The following is a 10,719-nucleotide window of genomic DNA, read 5'->3' as shown; positions in this document are numbered from 1 at the left end:
TTAAAAAAGAGAGACGTGTTTATTCCATGATCAGTACAGACGCATGTTCACCGTATCCAAGTCAAACCAGTCAGTGACTCCCGAGTTTGGCCGACACCGAGCGAGGCACCAGCGTCGCGGTGCAGAGCGGGTTCTCATGGCACGCATTACCTCACCAAGGGCTTTGATTATAAAATTAAAAACAAAAAAGAAAAAAAAAAAAGGTCGGGAAAGAACGGCTGGCCGGTCAGACCCGGGGCGCCGGGCGGGGCGGGGCTCTGCCTCCCGCGGTGGTCTCCCCAGGCCCGCCTCGTCCCCAGGCCCCTTTCCTTCCTTTCTTGGTAAAAAAAGATTGGACATTAAAAACGAAGCCAACAAATGGGGGAGAGGGAGGACGAGAGATCGCAGCTTTCTGATTTTATAATTAATTAAAAATAGACTAATAAAAGTTTGAAACTGAATAAAATATAGGCAGGAGGGTTTTTTTTGTATATGTTTTGCTTTTTTTGTGTTTTCTTTTTCTTTTTTTCTTTTTTTTTCTTTTTTTCTTTTTTTACACCAGTTTGGTGGAGTCACCAACAAACTTCAAACAAAGATATGCCAGCTATGTTCACTACACAGTACAGCCACGGTCACACACGGCCGCAGCGGGGCGGGCCGCTGCCCACGGACACCAGCACACCATTTCCGAGGGAAGCGGTGCCATCGTGTCTGGAGAGGAGATAATTAAAAATAAAATAGATTTCAGCAACAACAAAAATATATATAGAAAAAAAAAACCAGAAACCAAAAAAAAAAAAAAAAAAAAAGAACAAAACAAAAAACCCAAAAAAACAAAAAACCCAGGAACACAGGTGGGAAGAACTGACTTTGGTTGGTGAGCGAGGCCCGCACGTGCGGCCACGGACACACACACACACCTCCACGGCACGATTCCCTTTTGCACAAGCGAACACTTAGAGAGCGGCTCTCGATTAAAGGCTTGTGGGGGGAGGGGAGGGCGTCTGTTCAAGGCAAAGTCAGTGCCAGCAGGGGGTGGCCGGTGCCAAGCCCGCCCGGCAGCCCTCCAGGGCCCGGCCGAGCCTCCTGGGGGACGGGCGGCCATGCTGCGTTGTGGGCCAGGACTCCCGGCGGGCAGGGCGCCGCGGACGCCACGTTCTCACGGACAGGAAACCAGTCAGGGTGGCAGCGACGATGTCTGTGTATACTGTGTAGACATTTGGCGGAGAGAAGGGCCTCTCGCCCGGTGCCGGGTGGGGGCGCGCGGGGCACGGGTCTGGCCGGCACGCGGGCGCCCGCGGCGCGGGGCTCATGTCCTCCGGCTGGCTGTAAGGCAGGCGGGCTCCGCGCTCCAGCGCTCCCGCCAGGCCCGCCCCGGGCACAGCATGCATGGGGCCAGGCCCCGCTTCCTCCACGCCCCTAACACTATGGAGAGTCCACGTTTCCCAGAAAAGTCACAGTCACAGTCACCGAGGTGCTCTCAGAAGAGGTTCTCTTCAAATATGGACAAGAGATCGCTCTGGAAATTCATGTCAATCGTAGCTTCCATCTGGGGAAAGGGGAAAGGAAGAAGATGGCGGTGAGGGGAGAGCCGGGCGGGCCTGCCCGCCTCCCACCTCGGGTGCGGGTGCTGGGACCCCGGCTCACCGCCTCCCGCCGCCGCCGCTCCTGCTCCCGCTTCCTGGCCAGCTCCCGCTGCTGATCCAGCATGGACTGGGGCTGCGAGCTCTGGGCCTGGGGGGCGGCGGCCGCGGCCACAGCGGCCTGCTGCTGCTGCTGCTGCTGCTGCTGCTGCTCCTGCCGCTGCTGCTGCTGCTGCTCCTGGCGCCGCCGCGCCTCCTCGTGCACGCGCCGCGCCTGCTCCAGCGCCTCCTCGTCCTCTCGGTTCCTGGGCGCGGCAGGACCCCCAGTCAGCCTGGTCCTTCCGGGCGCCCCTCCCCAGCCCACGCCCTGCCCGGACCCCGCACCTCATGCGCTCCTGCCGAAGCCGCTCCTTCTCCTTCTCGGCGTGCTCGGCCTGGGCCTTCAGCGCCTTCTCGCGCTCCTCCTTCTCGCGGGCCACGCGGCGGAACTGCTCGAAGCTCTCGCTGGAGGACTTGGCGGTGGAGGACGGGGCAGTCGGATGTTTCTGGACCAGGCTAGCCCAGGAGCCCATGTTCTTGATCTTCAGGTCCTGCGGAGCGGAGGCGGGCAGGGGTGGGGTGGGGTGAGGGGCTGTCCCGTGGGAGGTGCACGGCAGGGGACCCTTGCGGCAAAGGCCGGTACCTTTTTGGGTGCCACCGGAGTCTTGGGCTCCTGCTTGGGTTTGTCCTTGTCAGGCGCCCCGGGCGGCGGTGCCGACTGCTCAGGGGGCCGGATCACGGGCCGCCCGACCTCCACAGGCTTCATCTCAGGCCCTGGAAGACAAAGAGCCCATGGGCCTGGGCACAGGGCACCCTGAGGGCCCTGGGCTTCATACCCCTCCCCCCCGCCCTGGATGGCGCGGGCACTCACGCTGGGGCAGGTGGACTGGAGCCTTGATGTTCTCGGGGTGCTTGGGGGGCTCTGGCCGCAGCGAGGGGCTGAAGGGCTCGTTGCGGATGATGGGCGAGTGGGTCTTCTCCTCCTTCACCACCACCAGGGGCTGCGGCTGTACCACCGAGGGCGGGCGCAGCTCCTGTGACACAGGGCAGCCGGGCTGGTGAGGCGATGGGCTTCCGGCTGCCCCTCCCCCTCCCCGGCCCCGCCCCTCACCTGCTTCTTGGGCTGGACGCTTTGCTGGGGGGGAGACTGGTGGGTGAGGCTCTGGAACGGCGGCATCTGGGGGGAATGTATCATCAACGGGGAGGGGGCTTCGCGGAGGTGACCTAGGACAGAGGCAAGGAGGGCGTCCGGTCACTGCAGGGCCTTCCAACCCCCACCCGCGAGCGACGAAGGGGCAGGCTGGATGACAGCTGGCCGTGGCCCCAGTGGTCCTCCTCCCCAGTGGAGGGGCAGGCCGGGTGCCACCGCCCCGCATGACCTTGCACTCCGCCAGCTTTGAAATCCACACGCCTTGTCTCATGCTTTGGGGCGGAGGCGGGCGCCTACATCTCTAGACGGTTCCGAGGCGGGCCCGGGGTGGCCGGGTCAGGGTCCTCCCTCAGCCTGCATGCCCCGGGCAGACGCCTAGGCTGTGCCCCTGCCCATAGGGAGTGGGGAGCACAGGGCCTGGGGCCACGGCTCACAGCCCACCAATGACCTGCGCCCAACCACGACCCGAGACCAACCCTGACGCGAGACAGAGGGCAGGCGGGCCCGGGGCTGGCAAGAGGCTGCTCACAGAACCGCACCCCGGCCCAGGGCTCTGGGGCTGCTGGGGGTCAGTGGGGCCGCCGGGCGTCAGTGGGGCTTCGGCTGAAGCCGCCAGTGGGGTTTCAGTCCCCCATCCTTTTTTTTTTTTTTTGGTTGGTTGTGGAGCTTGAACTCTGGGCCTGGGCGCTGTCCCTCAGCTCTTCAGCTCAAGGCGAGCGCTCTACCACTTGAGCTACAGCGCCACTTCCGGTTTTCTCAGTGGAGATCGGAGTGTCTCGGACTCTCCTGCCCAGCTGGCTTTGAACCGAGATCCTCAGACCTCAGCCTCCTGAGTGGCTAGAATGACAGGCGTGAGCCCCTGGCGCCCGGCTCCCCCATCCTTCGTAGACTCTGCCTTTGGCTCCAGGCAGCCCTGGCCCTGGTGTCCCGGCTCCATCCTCCACGGGGATGCTCGCATGCTCGGGGTGAGCGGGCACAGCTGCGCGGCCGGCCTGGCCCCAGTTCCCGGGGGGGGGGGGGGGGGGGGTTGGCGCAGGGCGTGTGGGAACCCACTCGGCACCTGGCAGTCCGCACTGGGCGCGGGAAGAGTCGCAGCCCCGCTTTGCTACTCAATTTGGGGGCCAGAACTTGGTACCCCCCCCCCGGCCAAGGCCTGGGTGCTGTGACTGGGTTACCCTCCCCCCTGGCCAAGGCCTGGGTGCTGTGACCGGGTACCTCCCCCCCCCCCGCCAAGGCCTGGGTGCTGTGACTGGGTTACCCTCCCCCCTGGCCAAGGCCTGGGTGCTGTGACTGGGTTACCCTCCCCCCTGGCCAAGGCCTGGGTGCTGTGACTGGGTTACCCTCCCCCCTGGCCAAGGCCTGGGTGCTGTGACTGGGTTACCCTCCCCCCTGGCCAAGGCCTGGGTGCTGTGACCAAGTCCCTCAAGGATCCGCTCAATCACAGCGGGGTGTTCTGCCGTCACATGCGTCCAAGGCGGAGGGGCTGGCCCCGCCCGTGCTGCCCCTGGGCCTGGCTCTGGGGTGCACTGGGGGCTGTCACTTCCCTTTAACCCCGGTGCTCCCCAATAAGGTCTTCATACTGTTGGGGGGGGGTCTCAAGCTGCTAAAAGAAAAAACTGCCTGGTCACAAATATCGGGGGGGGGGGTCCTCGTGCTGCGTCCCCTGGCCACTACCCCTGGGGGGGGTCACCAGGAACCCCCTCCGGGGTCAGGCTTTCCCTCCCGGCAGGATTTCAGTGCACTGTGAGGCTCCACAGCACCCGTTGTACAAGAGCTGGGGGTGGTGGTGGTGGCGGTGGAGGGGAGGTCTTGCCCTCGGCCATCTTGGTCAGCAAGGCAGACAAATGTCCAACAAGGGAGCGATCCCTGGATGCAGCCCCCCCCCGCCCCCGCCCCGTCCCTGGATGCAGCCCCCCCCCGCCCCCGCCCTGGTCCCTGGATGCAGCCCCCCCCCCCGCCCCTGCCCTGGTCCCTGGATGCAGCCCCCCCCCCGCCCCCGCCCCGTCCCTGGATGCAGCCCCCCCCCCCCGCCCCTGCCCTGGTCCCTGGATGCAGCCCCCCCCCGCCCTGGTCCCTGGATGCAGCCCCCCCCCCCGCCCCCGCCCTGGTCCCTAGGGTGTGGTGTGGCTCTGTGTCCACGTGAGCGCAGAGCACAGACCTGCCTTCACCAGACTCCGCTTACCAGTCGAGTAGGGGTCCGACTTGTGGTGCCGAGGGGAGGGATGGTGCTGGATGACCTGCTGGGGCTTGGCGGGCTGAGGTGGGGGCGGCTGCTGGCCGGGGGGCGGGTGGGGGGGCTGCTGGCTGGGGGGTGGCGGGGGCTGGATGTGAGCAGAGAACTGTATGGGCGGCAAGTGCACGGGCCGGGGCGGGGGTGGGGGCTGCGGCTGGGGCGGGGGCTGCGGCTGGGGCGGGGGCGGGGGCGGCGGCGGCTGCTGGAGCTGCGGCTGCGGCACGGAGGGGTGGGGTGGGGGTGGCAGTGGGGGCGGGGGCTGGGACTGCACCTTCACGGAAGGGAGTAGCGGCGTGGGGGGCTGTACCTTCTGCAGCTGCTGCAGGTACAGCTGCATCTGCATGGAGGTGAGGGGCGGGGCAGGGGGCTCCTCGTCCTCCAGCAGCACTTGGGGCGGCTGAGCCATGGGGGGCTGGGGGAGCAGGGGGGGCTGGGCCAGGGCGGGGGACACAGCTGGGGGCCGGGTGGGCTTGGGCGGCAGGGCCGCAGCTCGGTTGCTGGGCCGCGATGGCTGCTGGGGCAGTGCATTGTGCAAAGCTGGAGGGGGCAGGAAAGAAGGGTGGTGAGGCCGGGGCGGGGCCTGGCACGTGCCCCCCACCCCCACCCCATCGCACCCCCTGGGCCGCCTCCCTGGCTCGTCACTCCCAGAGGGCACCTGTCCACCAGGCTGTCCCTGCACATGCCGTCTGGCCAGAGGTTGACCTTTGTCCAGATGACTGCCCGGCACCCCGTAACTATAAACTTCAGAGGAGTCCCATCCTTGGAAACTAACCCAAGGCCTAACTCCACTGAGATGAGAACTAACTCATCCTGGCGTGCTGGTCCTGGGGCTTGAACTCGGGGCCTGGGTGCGGCCTCTGAGCTCCACCATCAAGTGGAGTTGAAGCCACAGCTCCGTTTTTCCACTTTCTGGGGATTCACTGGGGAGGAAACTCTCCCAGCTTTCCTGCCCTGGCTAGCCTTGACACTTCCATCCTCAGATCTCAGTCTCCTGAGTAGCTGGGATTACAGGCATGAGCCACCAGCTTAGATGCCAACGGTCCCGGGGTTGCCCCAAAGTACTTGTACATCACGGCCCGGCAGAATTGGGGCAGTGCCATGGCTCACCTGGAGGAGAAACTACAGCGTGCTGGTTGAGATGGGGCGGAGTGCCGTGCTCGGGCGGCTGGGGCAGGTGAGGGGGCAGCTCGGGCTGCTGCAGGTGGAGGATGGGCTGGGTGAAGTGGCCGATGGGGTCGAAGACGCTGCCCGGGAGCTGGGGCTCCAGGACAGGCACCTGGGCGGTGATGAAGGGTGGGGGCGAGGACTTCATGGCGGGAGGGGCCTGCTGCGGGATGGAGGGCGGTGGAGGCGGCGGTGGCGGCGGTGGCTGCTGCGGCTGCGGTGGTGGCGGGGGCGGTGGAGGCTGCTGGGGGGCTGGGGGGGGCTGCTGGGGGGCCGGGGCCTGGGCCGGCGGCTGATGGTGGTGGTGATGATGCTGTGTACACGGAGAGAGACACACAGGCTGATGTCAGGCAAGGCAGGCCAGAGGCCAGGCCCCGGGGCGGGCCCCGGACGCCAGCCATCCCTTGGGGAGGGACCCGTTCCCGGAACGACGTACCTTCTTCTGGTCCCTCCCAGGGTGCCCCTTCTTTTTGGACTTCGGAGCCATCTCTGCAGAGAAAAGAGAAGGTGGTGAGGCTCTGGAGGAGCGGGGGAGTGAGCTGGCTTCGGACACGGAAGAGGAGAAAGCTGCAGAAGGCAGCGCAGGATGAGGGCAGGTGACACGGAGCGAGAAGGTCCAGGCTGGGTTCGGATCGGTCGGTCACCCCGGGGTGGAGGGAAGCGGTGGAGGGGACCCCCACCTGCCCACCCGCGGTCTTGAGGCACTGCGATGGGGAATTACCCCCCCCACACCACCGGCGCCATTCCTATGCCGAAAGGCGAGCTAGGGAGCCCCACGCCTGCCCAGCACACGGGGATATCTGAAACCCCCACTCACTGCAGAGCAAGTGAGGAGAGAGCATGCTAGTTCAGGGTTACACGCAGTGATGGGGATGGAGGCACGGCTGTCCCACTGCATGGCTGCTGAAGGCCCTGGCGTTTTCCCAGACAAAGCAGAGCAGCTCAGGCGGGGCGCGCGTCGGGGCTGGCCCGGGCCGCCATGGACCCCGGGACACATAGCCAGCGAGTGGGAAGCGAGGGCAGGGCGTGCGTGCCGCCGGCGAGGTGCCCGCGGCCAGCAGAGGGCACAGGCCCGAGGGGACACCTTCTGAGGGACAGCGTCGAGGGGCTGCAGAGGGGCCCTGAGCTTGCTGTCGGCAGCCGTGCTGTGCCCGCTCTGCAGAGCTGTGCCCACCCCTGCCGCCACCCCAAAAGCTTATGCTCAACTGTTTCCGCCAGCTGGGTGGCCCTTCACCAAACAAGATGGTGTGCAAGCCTAGGCCGGAAGCAGGGTGCTCGGAACAGGGTCTCCGGGATTGCGGGCCCCGAGGCATGGCCACGGCCGGCCCGGCTGTCCCTGAGCTTCCTGCCCAGGATGTCCAGCTCGCCACGGGGGTCGGTGGATGACATCTTCCCCAACAAGGCTACTTTGTGTGAGATGTCCGGGCCCGGGAGGGGGCAGCAGCATGCCACCTATGGGGATGCGACAGGACCCCGTGCCCGGCACGAGCTAGAGACAAGACCGGGACACACACGCACACGCACACGCTCAGCAGCCACAGACACATCCTCAGAACCAATGAAGTGGAGGACATCTAGGACACGTGAACTCAAGCCCAGCACCCGGACGGAGGTGCCAGACCTCAGAACTCTTTGGGTGAGACACAAACATCTGTGGCACTGGCTGGAGACCCCAGAACTGCAGAGAGAGAAGGGGTGCCAGGGAAGGCAAGGTCTCAGAAGCTCCAGGGGAGCGTGAGGAAGAGGCTGGCTCTTCTGGCCCATTCCAGTGCAGGGAAGTGGTGGGAGGGGGCTGGGCAGGGAGCGGGGCCGCTAGGGGCGTGGCCTGGCCACTGAGCCAAGCCTAAGGGAGGTGCCCCATGCTGGCTGAGCGCAGACAAAATGTATGGGGGGGGGGGCGCACTATGGTCTTTCATCTATGTAAGGAGGGGTGGCGGTGGCTCCATCCCTCACCAGCGCCGGGTGTGGGAGCAAGCAGCGGAACTGTGGGAGTCTAGGGAGACGTCTGCGGCCTTGAGAAGGTCACAGGGAGCATCCTGGGGCCCAAGGAGACTAGGAAGATAGGACGTGGGACGCCCCCCCCCCCAGCCTCTGCAGCCCAGGCCCCTGCGGCAGTTACTAGTAAGAAGACAAGACAAGAAGCGCACAGCTTCACAGCACTCCGGCCTGAGACACCCCCACACAAGACTCTCTAGAAAGGGTTTACATGGAGATGGCCTTAAGTACTGTGTGATCTTTATTCCGTGACAATCTTCAACTCAACACAAATTTCAGCTTTATACAGGATGGTAATTGTACAAAGGAATAAAATGTTACTGCAAAATCTGAGTTAAAACGCTGATTTCTTCCCCCCCACCCAGCCCCACTCCAGGGGAGGGAGAGAAGAGGGCCAAAAGGCAGGGCGATGGGGGGCAGGGAGGAGGGGGAAGGGGAGGAGCGGCTGCCGCCGGCCAGCCAGGACAGAGGCCTTGGGTGGCACCTCCTGGTGCCCAGAGAACAGGTTACAACAGCGGCCCGTTGTCTCTCTGGCTTATTCCCAGGGCACCAAATACAGGTCACTTTTTTTGTTTTGTGCTGGTACTGGGGCTTGAACTCAGGGCCTCGGGCTCTCTACCACTTGAGTCACAGCTCCACTTCTGGCTTGTTTGATGGTTTAATTGGATGTAAGAATCTCCTGGACTTTTCCTGCCTAGGGCTGGCTTCGCACTGAGCCCCTCAGCCTCCTGAACAGGCAGGATTACAGGCCCGAGCCGGTGGTCGGCTACAAGTGAATCTAAAGCACTTTCAAGTTCTACAGGTCCTGAGCGAACTGTCAGCTGGAAGCCTTACGGGCGAGGAAGACTGGGTCCCTGGCCATCAAGGACAGGAGGCCCTGGCGGGAGGGCTGGCGGTGGCTGTGGCTGCCGCGGTGCACACCCGTGTGGTCAGGGGCAGGGGGGACAGGCAGCCTAGACACTGGGAGAAGCTAGGCTGCTGCTTGGTCCAAGACAGCAGAAATCTTCCCAGAAAGAGAGTGCCAGCAGCTTCCCAACTGTCCTGTGGGAACCTCTGGGCATGAAGCCCCTCATCCCAGCCAAGCCAAGTTCACAGGAGCACGTCAGGCGCAGGCCAAAGGGCAGCTGAAAATAGAGTCTGTTTGGCAAACGTGGCTGACTGGAAACTGGAAGCCCAGAGAGGATCGGGAGCGGCCTGTAAGCTCAAGAGTGCTACTGCGGGGTCCTGTGGGGTCCTGCGGGGTCCTGGGGAGGCTGGGCTCGATCTGGGGGCCACAGCAAGTCTGGGCCGAGAGGAACCCAGGGACTCAAGGAGCCAGGGAGGCAGGAGAGGCGGTGGCATGTCCCCAGCCTGGCTCAGCCCCAGGACAGGGCAGCCTGCAAGGCGTCCGTGTCCGCCGTGCGGCAGCTGGGCCCCAGCGGACATGTGAAGTACGCTTGAAGCAAGAAAGAAGAAGAGCCCAGGCCGGAGCGCAGACGCTGCTCCTAACGCGCCGCCACGGGGCGGCTTTCTGTTCAGAGGCTGGATTCATGACCAAAAAAGGGCCTACATTTATTTTTAGCGCAAAAAGCGGGGGAAAAGTAGCCTGTTGGGTGCCTCTGGGAGGGTCAGCTGGGGTGGCCGCCCTCGCCTGGGTAGTGCGGACATCTAGGAGGTCGGTGCACAGGGCATCAGAAGGGAGCAGGGTGTGTGTGTGTGTGTGCGCGTGTGTGTGTCCCTCACCAACAGCCCAGAAGATACTCTCCCTATGGGACTTGAGGGAAGCAGATAAAGAAGCCGGGAAAAAGCCCATTACACCAGCTTAAGCATTCAGCCACGAGGGGATGGGGACGGGAGGGCTCGAGGAGGCTGAGCGGCGTGCTGGGCCCCGGCGGGTCACACAGCCAGGGGTGGCACTGCCCAGCCCTCAAGGGAAGGAGGCACCCCCTCCTTGTCTGGGGAAGCCGGGGAAGCCAGCACACTCTTCCTGAGCGGAAGCAGATCTTCCCTGGGCTAAAGTCACAAGGTCCCAGAAGGGAGCAGTTAAGGTCCAGAGTCTCAGACAAAGCCGGGGGGAGGGACCGAGAGAGGAGACGCACTCTGATCGGGTATCACACACAGCGCAGCACCACAGCGGGCACGGGGAGATTGTCATCACCCATCAGGAGGCGCCACCCACCCAGAGGCCCCGGGAACGGGAGGCAGGCAGATCAGCCCGAGTCTCTGTACAGGCAGGCCAGGCAAGCAGCCTTCCCAAAGGCGGGAACTAGGCGTGTGCTGCCGGCGTGACCGCTCCACCCCGGGGACAGGCCCAGGCCTCTGAGGAGTTCCATAACTCGATGGAGTCCTGTCCCTTTCACAGAAGAAAATGGGACTTAAGCTAGAGCTTGCTGGGAGGGAATCTGGAACTGAAGACCGTTTTATTAAGAGTCCGTGTCCAGTGATTAGGCAGGACCTACGTAGAGGAAGAGAGAAATCAGTGTGAGAGAAGTGGTGTGGAATGTACCATTCAAGTCACAAGAACAGAAGAACTGCAGACCGAGCCAGCCTGTGCCCTGGTGGCCCAAAGGGCACAGGAGAGCAGCACCAGAGATGGG

The 10,719-nt window shown here is 64.0% G+C and overlaps 1 protein-coding gene across 1 annotated transcript in view; it reads right to left on the bottom strand.

Moving 5' to 3' along the window:
- The window catches only part of LOC138811012 (bromodomain-containing protein 4-like), a 74,550-nt gene continuing 63,831 nt past the window's right edge, over positions 1-10,719 (bottom strand). Inside the window, 10 exon segments of the mRNA XM_069998490.1 lie at positions 1-1,528; positions 1,627-1,867; positions 1,947-2,152; positions 2,245-2,375; positions 2,473-2,645; positions 2,647-2,703; positions 2,705-2,825; positions 4,934-5,521; positions 6,092-6,461; positions 6,585-6,637. Coding sequence (XP_069854591.1) covers positions 1,460-1,528; positions 1,627-1,867; positions 1,947-2,152; positions 2,245-2,375; positions 2,473-2,645; positions 2,647-2,703; positions 2,705-2,825; positions 4,934-5,521; positions 6,092-6,461; positions 6,585-6,637 — 2,009 coding nt within the window. The 3' untranslated portion in view covers positions 1-1,459.

The sequence above is a fragment of the Dipodomys merriami genome, unplaced genomic scaffold (genome assembly GCF_024711535.1).
Source record: "Dipodomys merriami isolate MVZ:Mamm:240054 unplaced genomic scaffold, mDipMer1.0.p SCAF_519, whole genome shotgun sequence".
Lineage (NCBI taxonomy): Eukaryota > Metazoa > Chordata > Mammalia > Rodentia > Heteromyidae > Dipodomys > Dipodomys merriami.
This window is presented reverse-complemented; position numbering and strand designations above follow the sequence as displayed.